General features: G+C 43.3%; 1 protein-coding gene across 25 annotated transcripts in view; it reads left to right on the forward strand.

The window, feature by feature from the left end:
* nfasca (neurofascin homolog (chicken) a) overlaps positions 1-13,708 on the forward strand; it is a 167,193-nt gene that overhangs the window by 140,389 nt on the left and 13,096 nt on the right. For 11 of the 25 annotated variants that reach the window (XR_005206233.1, XR_005206234.1, XM_037764635.1 and 8 more), the window contains 6 exons: positions 181-450; positions 2,973-3,095; positions 7,701-7,850; positions 8,576-8,704; positions 10,628-10,663; positions 12,778-12,847. Coding sequence is in view for 20 of the 25 variants with exons in the window: in XM_037764635.1 (XP_037620563.1) it covers positions 181-450; positions 2,973-3,095; positions 7,701-7,850; positions 8,576-8,704; positions 10,628-10,663; positions 12,778-12,847 (778 nt within the window). In the remaining 5 variants the exon portion in view is untranslated. Of the gene's footprint in view, positions 1-180; positions 451-2,972; positions 3,096-7,700; positions 7,851-8,575; positions 8,705-10,611; positions 10,664-12,777; positions 12,848-13,708 lie in introns of all 25 variants that reach the window. The other 14 variants (XM_037764792.1, XM_037764800.1, XM_037764805.1 and 11 more) reach the window with 8 other exon arrangements.

A 13,708-nucleotide genomic window follows, 5' to 3' on the forward strand; every position in this document is an offset into this window, starting at 1 on the left:
CTGAAGTGGAAAACACTCTGCTCATTTATCGACTCATAACTGAGTCAGGCGTGTGACGTGGGCAGTGTATGTTCCAGCTTCATTGACTCTCTCCTGTGTGTGTCACTGTGTGTCTACCTATCCGATGCTCCTGCTGCCTTGTCGTTAACCCTTTGCTCTCTCCCTCCTCCTCCCTTGTAGTCGAGCTTACAGACGCCTCCCTGGCATCAGCTTTCACTCCTACTCCTCCTCCTCTCGCTCCTCTTCCTCCTACTACCATCGCTCCTACAACCATTAGTACCTCAACTTCTTCTACCACTCCTACAACTACGACTCCTCCTCCTACTACTACTACTGCTACTTCTCCTTCTACTACTACCACCGCCGCCGCCACTACAACTGAGGCAGCCACTACCACCACCGCTCCTCCTGCGCTGGTCACCATCAAGCGTACTGATAAGAATGTGTTGGGTACATGCTGTTGTCCCATTGTCCCATTTTTTTACTGTCTTTCTACTGTTTTAGTTTGAATGGCACTCAAAAGGCGATACCCTTCTCCCACCTGACGAAACAGGAAACTACATCAGGGCTGCATTCCGATAAGCTGTGCTGTACCTACTGTACAATAAAGTGGGCAATTACTTCAGAATATTGGGATGTAGCCAGCAACTATCCTCCTGGTCAGGAAGTGAGAATCCAACCTTTTTTTTTTTTTAATTTAATGTATGTTGATAACTGTAAAGTTCAACTTCAACACTTAGAAGTAATGAGGGTTGTGATATTGGCAGAGCTCACCATTTTTTTTTTGTTAGGTTCAATTAGTCCACTCTAAAACAGAAGTAAGCACTGCAACTAAGCGGGTAGATGCTAGAATGTACCCACCAAACGTAGGTAATGCCGGGTTCACACCGTACGAGAATCAAGACGATTTTAGGTCCGATTTCACCAACCTCCCGACCATGTTCAGCAAATCCCTGATTTTTCGGTTTTAAAGATTATCTTTCCAGATATTCCTGTGATGTGAGGTACGTTGAGAAGCTTTTTTTTTACATCCCCCGATCGGCTCGGAGGTCCATCCTGGCCGCACCAATCTCAAATATGAAATTCAGTATTTACGATGGGATATCATATTGTGTGTGGGGAACCCCGAGGACAGCTGATGACGCAGTCACGTGGGAAAGAACCATAGCCAGTTGAAAACCAACCTATGAAGCGGAAGGGCAACCGCGGCTAACGCATGAGCTAATGCAAATTGCGAAGCATAAAGTGGTGGTAAGATGGAGCTCAGACATTTGGTGGCAACAACGCAAGTGTTTATTTAACATCTCAATGACTTCATACATTCCATCCTTCGGGAATTTCAGTACAAAGTAACAAACTAACATCACTTGTTCTTCCTTATCCGTCGTCCGCCATGTTTGTTTACACTAAAATCATGTTTGACTTGCGGGCGGCCGTGGCTCAGAGGATGGAGCAGGTCGTCCAACTAATCGGAAGGTCGGTGGTTCGATCCCCGGCGATGTGTTCTTGAGCAAAACACTACTTACACTAACTATTTAGATTAGATCCTGATGGGCAAAGTTGGCACCGGTGTGTGAATGTGTGTGTGAATGGGTGAATGCTGACTTGTAATGTAAAGCGCTTTGAGTGGTCGGAAGACTAGAAAAGCGCTCTATATAAATGCAAGTCCATTTACCATTTACTGTTTGATTGTGAGAGATTTTGTGAGATTTCCGGTTTTGAGAGTCGGAACTGTTGTTGTTGATGAATGAATCTGTTAGTGTGTGGTGTGCTGTTTTGGCCAAATCGTCGCTCACCACACACTATAGGAACAAAACTGTTCAATATAACATAGTATGTCGTTATGTGTGGGGGCTCTCACATTTTCAACATCTGTTAAAGGGACTATTTGTAACTTTCAGAATTGCTTGTTAACAGCGACACCTGTGGCCGTTAAGTCAATGAAAGTCAGCGTCAGGCTCGCGCTTGCTCGCTCTAAATAGACATGAACGAGCATTGCTCAAAACAGTGAGGCGACACACGTCAGCTAAAACCACAATATCACTCTATATTTCAGCTGCTTGGCAGCAATGTTAGCTGATCAGACGAAGGTCTCTCCATGAATCAATGCTGATCCTAGTGTTGGCTTTTCCTGCCTCAGCCTCCGGGGCTGAAGCAGGAAGAGAAACGTTATCGCTTCCCGACTGCGCCCGCAGCAAGACACCGGCACCCGGTCGGAGACGATAACGTTTCTCTCTGCGGAGCCCTGCCACTTCACAAGACACGGGAAACTTCTGTTGGTCTGGAGGAGCTGCAGCAGTTATTTCTGCACAAACGTCCACTGTACATTCACTAGATATTCTCAGAGCTAAACTAACTCTTCTGCAGTGTGGAGTGAGCGCGCGTTCACGTCTAGAGGTGGAGCGAGACAGCAAGAACACACGCGCTGTCAGTGAAGGCAAGCAGGCAGAGGAGCAGAGACTCCGGCCACACGCGAACGTGCATATGCGAGCGCGCATGGGATCCCGACCCGGTACATTTATACGCTTAAAAAGTTACAAACAGTCCCTTTTAAGATTTGAAAAGTCTTTTAGTGTGGGCCAGCCTTAACTCTAGCGACACTCGCTGCCCGATAACCTATCCTGACCTTAACCATTCAATGTCAATGCCTAACCTTAACCATCTTGCGGGGGTTCCGCACACAAACTACGTTCAGCAGGTACATTCTAGCAGCTACCGACTAAATGTTTCATGAATTTAAAAATCCCTCTGGAATTTCCTCGTGGGTGAATTTTCTGTCCATGAACATGTTACATTTACTTCTTGTTTGGAGCAGACCATGTAGGAAGACTCCCTTAGTGCTATAGCACCATGCATAGGTCTAAATGAAGCCCCCCGTGTATGGTTGTTGTAACTGTGCAATCTCTGCCCCTTGCCCCTGACCTTTAACCCTGTACCCCCTGACCCTCCTCACCCCCCTCCCCCTTATGTAGTGCCCTCTGGGTGGGAGATCTGGAATCTGACGGTGGAGTTTAACAGTAACTACGCTAACGTCAGCTGGAGACACAACTTCCCGCCCGGCAGCAGCGAGTTTGTGCTAGAGTTCACACTGGACAGTAAGAAACCAGACCAAGCCCACCTCGAGCTATTGAGACCGAAAGATAGACCTGAACTTGATACTAAGTAAAAAGAGCAGGAGCAGACAAAGGACAATATTTCAGAGATCAGCAAGTATTTGCTGCACACGTTAGTCATATCAACTTCAGAAGGCCACAATTTGCCAGATGTGTCTGATCTTTAGCTTGTTTTGCGGAGTTCTGCTGCCAAGTGGCAAAAAAAGCCTGATTAAAGCAGTTTTTAAAAGACTAACAAAATCCAATGTTTGACAAAGACTACATTAGTTTAATCTTTTTCACAAGAACCTTAGCTTACCTGGCTTAGGGATTAGAGAAATGACTGAATGTGAAAGACTTGATGTCCACCAGCACTCTAGCCCACTCTCTTAAATCCCTACTAAACGGAGATGCCATTTTTCTGGCCAAACGTTGTCCCTGCATCTCTGAATGAAATTCAATCCTGTCAGCAGCAGAATTTCGAATACGATTACAAACCCCCCCCATAATGGAAAACTAAAGAATGATTCAGAGGCCTTCTCATTAAATAATTCATGCCTTTTTTTTTGGATAGACTTCAATTACACCTCAATGGCAGGTTTTTGTTACCCCAAAATTCCTTGCTCAAAGGTTTTTTTCTGAAATGTGTCCTTGTCTTACTGATTTCCAAAGCAGCCTTAATGGAGAGCTCTTTTTTAGGCAACCATTTGCTGACGAGACAAGCAAGTGATGAGGCTAGAGCATAAGGAGGAAACAGCATGAAAGAAAAAACAGCATGAAAGAAGGGCAAGATAACACGAGGACTTGAATAAAAAAATAAGATAATGTGCCATCACAGCTCCAAAAAAACAGCACATATACATCTCTCTCCAGAGATGAGCTCTAACAGCTGCTCTGTTGGCCTGTAGTTTTTTTTTAATCACCATTTTTATTGAAAGATGTGATATTTGCCCATAAAAGGCTGACGTTTTAATTTGAACTAAAAAAGCAGAAGGTACAACGAACCACAGTCTGTGTTTCTGTGTTTCTTTCTCTCTCTTGCACTCTGTCTCTCTCTCTGGTCTTTATATGTTGGAGAGTGTTGATCATCATGTCACTACTAACTTCCTGTGCAGTTCACCTGCACCATCACGATGGTTTCTTCTCAACACGCTGCCTGGCTTTTGAATGGCTCTGGTTTGGACCAGCACTGTGAACGGGGCTGTTCGGCTCGCTTTGTCTGAAATGCTGTTTGAATGTTTTGGCCATCCACGCTTCCATAATCACTTTGCTTTCTGCCTTGGATCGGGTGTTGGCCAATCTGAAAGTCTGCTTTTTATAAAACACATCATCCCTCCTTTTCTGGAATCCAACTAGCTGAGATTGGATAGAACGAAGGGAGGATGTATTTTTTATATACTTGGGCAACGGCTTTAATTCTTAATGATATCTGAATGTGAATAGAAAGATAAAGGGAGAGGGGGTTTGGGGGGGGGGATGGTGAGACTGATCTAATGGTCTCCACCCCTCCCACCCATCCATCCATCCCCTGTTCTCCAAGGTCAAGTCTGAAAGCTTTGACTCTTAAGTGGAGAGTTGCAGGAAGCCCCTGACACTCCCCTAACTCCCATAATCATCCCTTCATCCTCCCCTTGTCTGCCTGACTGTGATTCAGAAGTCTCTGCATGTCTGTCAGAGGAGGGATTAGGTTGAAGGATGATGCTTTGGTGGTATAAGAGATGAAAACTGGGAATACTTGTCATTGAAAAAGAAATGAGAAATATATTCCACATATTCCAACCTCGATATTATATTCAAATAACTTGCTTTATGCAGTAAAAGTCTGAGCTGCTTGACTTTAATCCCAAGTAGAACCAAAGTGGTTAAAACTTCACTATAAGTCAGTCTTTTCACATGATGAACACATAAAGATGGCACGACCACGTTCTAATACCGTCGTATTCATCCTTTAATGATTGATGCATGATTTGATGCTCATAATATAACCCGGGAAATTTTGTAAAAATGATCACATAGTAGGCGTGGCATTTATTTACCTCAACTGCAGAGAGAGAAGCACTTTTATTAGTGAGTAGACATATATATTTAATATATTTAAACATATTTTAGTTGCTGCTCTGTTTTAATTTGCTGTTTGCTGTTAATGCAAACTGAACACGTCTCGAGAAATCAGGATAAAGTACATAAGAAGGTGGACTGTAAAATGAGTCACCTCCCAGTTTATGTCAAGTTATTACACGGCTTTGTTGAATACTCGATTCTGATTGGTCGATCACAGCGTTCTACGGTCTGTTATTTCTTTATAACAGACCGTTGCTATGTATAACAGACCGTTGCTATGTATAGCAGACCGTTGTTATGTAAAGCAGACCGTTGCTATGTATAGCAGACCGTTGCTATGTATAGCAGACCGTTGCTATGTATAGCAGACCGTTGTTATGTAAAGCAGACCGTTGCTATGTATAGCAGACCGTTGCTATGTATAACAGACCGTTGCTATATATAAAAGACCGTTGCTATGGGCACAGTTCTGATGTCGGACTCTGGCGGACCGTTCTTGTGTCAAATTATTGATTTCTTCAGTAAGTAGCCGTGTAATAAGCGGGATAATGTTCATCTAGCGGGTCATTGTTGTGAAAGATGTAACGTCACCTGCTCTGCGCATCGCTCGTTTTACTACGACGCTTGTTCTGATCGGATGCAAAAACGCCGACATTCAACGTATCCGTGGTTTGCAGAAACGTACAATGCCAACATTTGTTCCTGCTGACTGGGATGCAATAAAAAGACATTTGAATCATTTTTGCATTCACCTAAAACACCAAGATCTAATAAGAGTGATACTAATCCTCAGCCTTGGCCTCATTCAGACAGTAGCACTACATTGACTAAGTATGTAAAAAAAGGACTGGCTTGTCTTCTCTTGTGTCTGCATTAGACCTTTTGTTTGGCTGGATTTAGGGCTGGTGTTAATAGCATGGCTTTGGAATGAGTCCCTGGTTGACAGCATGGTGCATGATGTCACCACCTTGTGCTGCCCTCTCCTCTCACCGCAACCTCAGAGTCATGCTTATAGCACGGCCAAGTCATGACCGACACGTCTTTCCACGGGAAAGATGCAGGTTGCTGTCGCCGTTTCTTTTTTTCATTTGACCTCATGAAGTTAAGTGTGGGCCTGTGATTAATTGAGACAAACAATGCTTTGCCACGTTTGACCCTGGTGGTACCCCGAGAACAAAATCAGCTCTGTAACGGTCAATTTCAATTCTTGCCCGGTCGAAACATGACGCACACAGCGGCCAATTCATGGAGCGGTTTAGTTGTGTTGATGTCCACAGTGTCGTGGCTGAGCCTGAAAGAACACCTGGGGCCTGTACTATGAAGCAGGATTTAGGGTTAGCGAGGTAACTTCAGGGTTAACCCCTTCAGGGTTTTCAGTCCTAGGACGGTGGTTCACTTCTTACCAGGGTAGATCGCCATGGTAACTGATGCTGAACACCTAAGGTTATGTTCCAGATAAGAGATCAACTCGTATGAAAGCACCTCCTACTGACCAATCAGAGCTCAGCATGCAGATTGTATGATGATATTACACAAATACGAAGAAGTAACCGTCATAATCCAGACTAAAAACAACACAGTTTAAACTGACAAATGAAGGAAGGACAGCTGGATTTATGCTGGGGGTGTTTACCGCTTTGAATTATGTTGTTATATATTTGTTTTTACTTGCTCTTGAGTCCGTTTCACATCGCCGGAGACGGTCATAAACGGCAGTCATAAACGCCACAACTTTGATAAAAGGCATAATGCTGTGTAAACCATTCATTCATTACACATATAATAGCTATTTATATCTAGACGACTATATCTGACTTTTGAGCATTCCGTTAAATTAATAATTCTGTCAATTTACGCATTCACACATCGGGAGTTTTTTCTTTTGCCAGTTGTCCTTCCTGTATTTGGCAGCTTCAACTGTGTTACTTTTAGTCTGGATTATGTGTTTAACTTCTTCGTATTTGTCTAATATAGTTCGCTCTTCCTTTGTAAAATGTGCCGCTCTGCCTGTCAGTCTGTGGATTTGGTCAGATGCTGCAAACACCGCCCCGTTCATGTGAACGCGGTTGTTAGGGTTAGTTAAGCCAGATAACAAGAAGAGACTCTGGGTATGTTGAACTCGCTTCGTAGTACAGGCCTCTGGTCCTTTGCTCCCCATTTTCAGAAGAGTTTTCTCTGGAGAATTATACCCTTGAGAGAAAATGTAGCCATCAAAGAGGAAAATGAACCATAACGTGTCAGCTGGACCGAGCTTCAAAAGAGTTGCACCTCATACATTAGGTGTAACGTCCAGACGTACCAAACTACATCACGCGTATGATTCAATTCTGTAAAGAGGTGAAAGAGTGTTTATGATGGGGGACGGGCAATGCATTGTTATCAGTCTCAATTCACTTCCTGCTCTCACTCTGAGAAAAACCGTCTCCCTGCAAAGCATCGTGATGCCGTGACCTTTTGCTAGTAAGCACAGTAAGCCTTTGACTGTGGAACGAAGGCCACACCGCCCCCCCTGGAGTGTGATCGGCGCCCCTTTCTTGTGTCTTCAAGGCGACAAGACGGTGAAAGTTGTAGCGGTGAAACAGCAGCCCCCCATTAAGGTGGCAGATCTGATCGCAGGCGCCACGTACCATCTGAGGGTTTACTCCCATGAGCTCAACAGCGTCAGCAGCGAACCCTTCACCTTTAAGAACAAACCAGGTGAGACCCCACCTGGCCTTGGTGGAACAAGCAGGGGTTCCAGCCAGGTGGGCTACTCTGGGTGCAACTCTGTCAGTAGTAGTATCTACAAGGTTTGTGTTTTCATGCATGCTCTTCCAAAGGGTTGTAATCAAACTGCAACTTGTTTGTCTTTATGATCAGTATCTGATGTGATGGATGTGTTCTACATCTGTGAGATGAACTTCTCTGTGACTTTCCGCACAACTCACATGTTCTCCTCTGACATGTAAATGATGCTCATATTGTTCCTCTATAGGTTCTTTTCTGATTAGTTGGCGTGGACATAATAATAAGTATATGATAAATGAATATGATTTTGAAGGGCTAATATCTTCTTTATTATTCTGACAGCTATCAAAGATGTGTGTTCTTTCAGGTTGCACTGAAATCTCTCTGGGTGTATTAGAAGCAATCATTATTTTCACACCACAAACCTCCGTGTCCCACTCTTCTCTGATTCTAACTCACACTCTGTGTAAGAGGAAAGAAGACAAACGCCTTATTGTTAGAGATCCTGGATGTGAGCTTAAAGGCGAATAATGACATGTTGGTTCTGAGTTGTTGCTGAGCGCTCTGCGATGACAACAGATCATCTGATTTGTGTTAGCTCTGTCAATCATTGCAGTCCAGAAATGAACTCACTGTGTTTCCACTCTCCTGTGTGTGTGTGTGTGTGTCTGTGTGTGTTCTGTGTATGTCTCCAGCCTACATAGACCAGGTAGACATAGCCACCCAAGGCTGGTTCATTGGCTTGATGTGTGCCATCGCCCTCATCATACTGATCCTCCTCATCGTCTGCTTCATCAAGAGGAGTCGCGGGGGCAAATACCCAGGTAAGGCCCGACACCGAGGCTCCGATAGGAGAGTAGGGAAGTGGATGGAGTCAATATTTTTCTCAATGTACACCTCCACGGTAATTTAACAGTATCAATGGGTTATGTAATGGCCACTGAATATAAATGCTGCATTTCAAAGGCCTAGTCCACACATCCACAGGTATTTTTGTAAACGGCGTCTTCCCATAACATCCCGTCCAGACGAAAAATGCTAAAAAGTACAAATGAATTGCTGTCAAGGCCAGTGGGCAGCCACACACACACATACACAAACACACACACACACACTGGCGACGGGGTCTGTGCCGTGGGAGTGTTGCATTGGATAATGTAGCACATTCTGTTCATTCAATATAGTAGAAGAGTAACCGTACATTTACGTGTAAACATGTAAGAAATCCTGTTAGCAGGTTATTCGGCCACGTCCGCCGTTCATGGATGTACTCATGGCACAGTCGCACGACATGTTGCCTCTTTAAAGCTGAAGTAGGCGAGATTGGAACAAATTATGATTAAAAAAAGTTATTTTTATAAAACGGTCGCTATATGGTGACAGTAGTACATTAAACAGGTAACCTGAAAAAAATCATGTTCCTCTGTGTCCTCCGGTGATCCTAATGGCATCTGCAAGATTTCACAGACCGGAGGAAAACAAGCAGTAAGAGCTGATCTGAGGTCTGCTGTCCATCTGCCGTCTATGAGAGCCGGCTGTCAATCACTCGAGAACTCCGACCAAATGGTCAAACTAGGCATCGCTGATTAAATATGAATCAATATTCTGTTATGTTAATGTCTATTTCTATCCTCAGATGTTTTCAGAATCATCTTGTAGTGCACGGTTTATCTGTAAAATGAGAACGTTTGTGACGCTGCCGCCATTGTGAAATCTGTTGAAGGAACGCCAAGTTACGGTCACATGACCGGAGCACAGCCAATAGGAACGCTCTCTCTCAATAAGTGACCTGTGATTGGTCAAAGTCTCCCGTCACGGACTAGATTTTCTAAAGCCTAAAAACAGAGCCATGAGGAGAGGCAGAAGTCTAGTTTTTTTTTTTTTCAGAACACTTGAATTACAATATGCTGAGAGGTTATTATGGAATTTTTGCCCAATGATGCCGAAAATATACTGACTACTGCCGCTTTAATGACGCCTCACAGAGGAGATAACGGCGCACACTCTGACGTTACAAACCAAAAACTCTGTTCTCAGTGACCTAAAAAGCCGTTTGGGTTTGGACGATAGACCAAAACGCATAGGAAAACCTCAGTTTACAAATACATCCGTGCATGTGATGACGAGGTCTAAGAAATTAAATTGTTTTGGTAGTTTGATAAGTCAAATGTCTCTGAATACTAGAGACCTGCCATGTTGGAAACAGTTGAGCCAAAACCAAGCACCACCCACCGGCCGGAGCAAACGTTTTCATTTTAAACCGTGCACTACAAGATGATTCTGAAAACATTTGAGGAGAGAAATAGGCATTAACCTAACAGAATATTGATTCATATTTGATCAGCGCTGCCTAGTTTGACAGTAGGAGTTTGCGTGCTTTGCGAGCAGTGATCGACAGCTGCGTAATTTTTAAATATGGCCTGTTATATTTGGTGTGATATCTAGGTTTTATTCATTTATTGTGAAGATATATGTTTCAGACTTTGGTCCATTACAAGCCACTGTAAGCTGTGCAAAAAAAGCTGATGATGTTGAACATTTTGTCTAACACCACAGTCTTATCTATTTATTACTCCTATACACAATTATTAAAATGCACTTAAAAAAACAACTGTATTTTCCTTGTTCAGACAAATATTTTGTCTTCATGCAACATTGATGCTTATCTACGGTATGTGATTATTTAACGGTTTGGAACAATAGAAGTTAGAGTCCTGTTAATGTTTTGCAGTTTCTATAATGTCTAGGTGGGGGTTGCATGACTGGTTTCGCAAAATGTCTCGGTAGGTTTTGAACTTTGATGCTGTGAAAGTGAACGACTAACACCTCGTAATGAGTCAAATAAGGATTATAACAGAAAAGGTGACTAATGAGAGGAACTCACACACACATGCACTGGGAGTAAAATGTGTTTTCAGTACTGACTGAAGCATTGACACACCTTACAAACCCAACCCAATGTTCAGCCCAGTCGCCAGGAAACAAAAGTTGTGGCATTGTACATTTCAAGCGAACCAGGGATACGTTGAATGTCGACAATTTTGCGTTTGGTCAGAACGAGTGACGTAGTTTAAATAGCAAAAAGAGACACAGAGGGCGGGCGGGCGGGAGGAGAGGTGGATGGTTCCAACAAACAAAAGGCTTCCATCCAGGAGACCGGTGTTCGTGCGTCACGTTACAATCAGCTGTTCTTTTTTCTAACCTTGACCAAGTAAACGGTAAGTGGTAAAACCTTTCATTTATATAGCTCCTTTCTAGTCTTCTGATCGCAGCAACAAAACAAGCAAACCGAGACCTCCTTCAAGGGGTGGTCTCGGTTTGCTTCCAAACGAACCCCGGTACGGTTCGGTACGCTTCGTTTGTGGTGAGAACATGATTCGATCTTGATCCGGCCCAACTGGAGAAAGCGTTGCGCCTTTTTTGGATTAAACCAGCTCCGGTAGCAAGCAACGCTGTGCACGTCAACACCAGACACCAGACAACATTACTACTAAAGAGCCTACGCTTGTCTTCGCTAGTCACATCAGTACTAAACAGGTGTAACGTCAGGCTGTGTTGAAGACCACGGGTAATAAATACCAGTTAGAGGTTCATCAGTCCAGTTTTCGGGTACTTTCCTTCCCTTACCTGAACCCCAACCTTCAGACCCAAACCAGAACATTTGGCATTTAGGCTGTCTGTTTAGAAAATTCAAGTTTCTATAGGAATCTTTTATAACCAGAGCAAATCCAAATTATGGTTAGGCTTCTGTACAGTTGATAGAGGAGTGTCGAACTAGGTGATTATAAGGGATAGAACGGAGTTGATAACTAATGTTCTGTGAAATGTTGTTCCAAGTGCCCTTAAAACATGACAAATTTGCCTTTTCTTTGGAAATATTTTAGGCCAATGTGCATGTCACAGTTTAGGAGGGTTAATGCACGCCTCCTCCTGAACTGTCTTGATATGCGCCTTCGACAACTCCAGTGCATCAATACATTGCTTTCCAGTCGCCTCATTTTCAAACTGTATCGTTTGCCTCGAGTGAAAAATTGCCAAGATCAAGCCGCGTAGTTGTCCCTCCATTGTTGCGTTCTTGAAGTCTGCTCTTCTTTGTTTACTTCCGGCAGGTTTCCCACATGGAAATTCCAAGTAGAGAGCAGTTTCTTGTGCACCAAAATTTGGTTAAGCCTAACCCTAACCCCAATTCAGACCAGAGCAAACGAACTACAGGTGTGAAAATGCCCTAAGCCTAACCAATCATTTCACAACATTTACCATGTGGCATTGCGTTTCTGCAAGCGTGATACGAGGCTGATATGAAACGTATTTTTGGTTGAAAAACGTCGTCATTCACCGTATCCGTGGTTTGCAGAAACGTCCAATGCCAAAAAAAATTCTGCCGACTGGGTTGCTATGTTATATAACTGCTACTAAAACAGGCTTGTAATTCTCTTAAAAAGTGCACTGTGTTCCAAATGCATACTACAGTATACATGAATTACTGGGACAGCAACTCAGTCCAAAAAGTCATGAATTAATGGAAACACATTTCCCCTTTTTCAATTTTAAATTCAGCAATTTAATGAATGTCTTTCAGCAAGCATCTCATATTATGCCCTCTATCAGTGCACGGTCCACATTTGTTTGCTTTATGGTATCAGTTTATATGATATATATATATATATATATATATAGTATTATAGGAAATAAGTATGGAATTGGGACGCAGTGTTAGTTAACAGTTTAATAAATGAAGGCTGAGGTAGATGTGGAACTAAGTTACCAGATGAGGACTAATTTCATGTTAAAACTAAGTCCAGGAACTCCTCAACATTGTGTGTTAAATCTAACCATAACATCAGTGGAGCTCTTAGCAAAATGCTGAACATGTTCCTTTTGTTCCTTCTCTCCTTAGTTCGTGACAAAAAAGATCTGCCCTTGGACCCAGTAGATCAGAAAGACCAGGATGGATCCTTTGATTACCAGTAAGTATAAAACACAATGTGAATGTGGCGTCCGCACCACCTGCAGTACATCGGTTGTTATAGCTTTGTATGAACGCTGACCTTTGAAATGATTTGAAGTTAATTTGAAAATGTTTAGTTTTTTGGTCCAGAGAATTTGTGGTAAATGGATTAAGTTGTAAAACTGCTCAGTATCGCCACGTCTCATCTTGTGTACCGTATGAAGACTAGGGTATTACAATAAGTACTATAGCAGAGAGATACAGCTGCAGAACAGGAAATCATTTCTTAAAAGAACAGTGTGTAACATTTCGGCGGATATGTTAGCAGTAATGGAATTTAATATTCATTTCCATTAGTCTATAATCACCTGAAGCTAAGAATCGTTTTTTCGTTAGCTTAGAATGAGCCCTTCATGTCTACTTGGAGAGAGCGGGTCCTCGTTATGGAGTTCACTGTGTTGCTCTGCCATGTTTCTACAGTAGCCCAGAAGGGACAAATACAACCTGAAGGCCACCGTAGTTCTCCGAAACGTTTGTGAAACGCAGAGTGTTAAACCGTCTGGGACTGTTAAAGGGACTGTTTGTAAGAATCAGAAATGTCTTGTTAACAGCGACACCTGTGGCCGTTAAGTCAACGAAAGCCAGCGTCCTGTTGCTCGCGCTCGCGCTTGTGCTCGCTCTACATAGACATGAACGAGCATTGCTCAAAACAGTGAGGAGACACACGTCAGCTAAAACCACAATATCACTCTATATTTCAGCTGCTTGGCAGTAATGTTAGCTGACCAGACGAAGGTCTCTCCATGAATCAATGCTGATCCTAGTGTTGGCTTTTCCTGCCTCAGCCTCCCGACCGCGGCCGAAGGGAACAGGGGAGACA

This window comes from Sebastes umbrosus, chromosome 1, assembly GCF_015220745.1.
Source record: "Sebastes umbrosus isolate fSebUmb1 chromosome 1, fSebUmb1.pri, whole genome shotgun sequence".
NCBI classification, from domain to species: Eukaryota; Metazoa; Chordata; class Actinopteri; order Perciformes; family Sebastidae; genus Sebastes; species Sebastes umbrosus.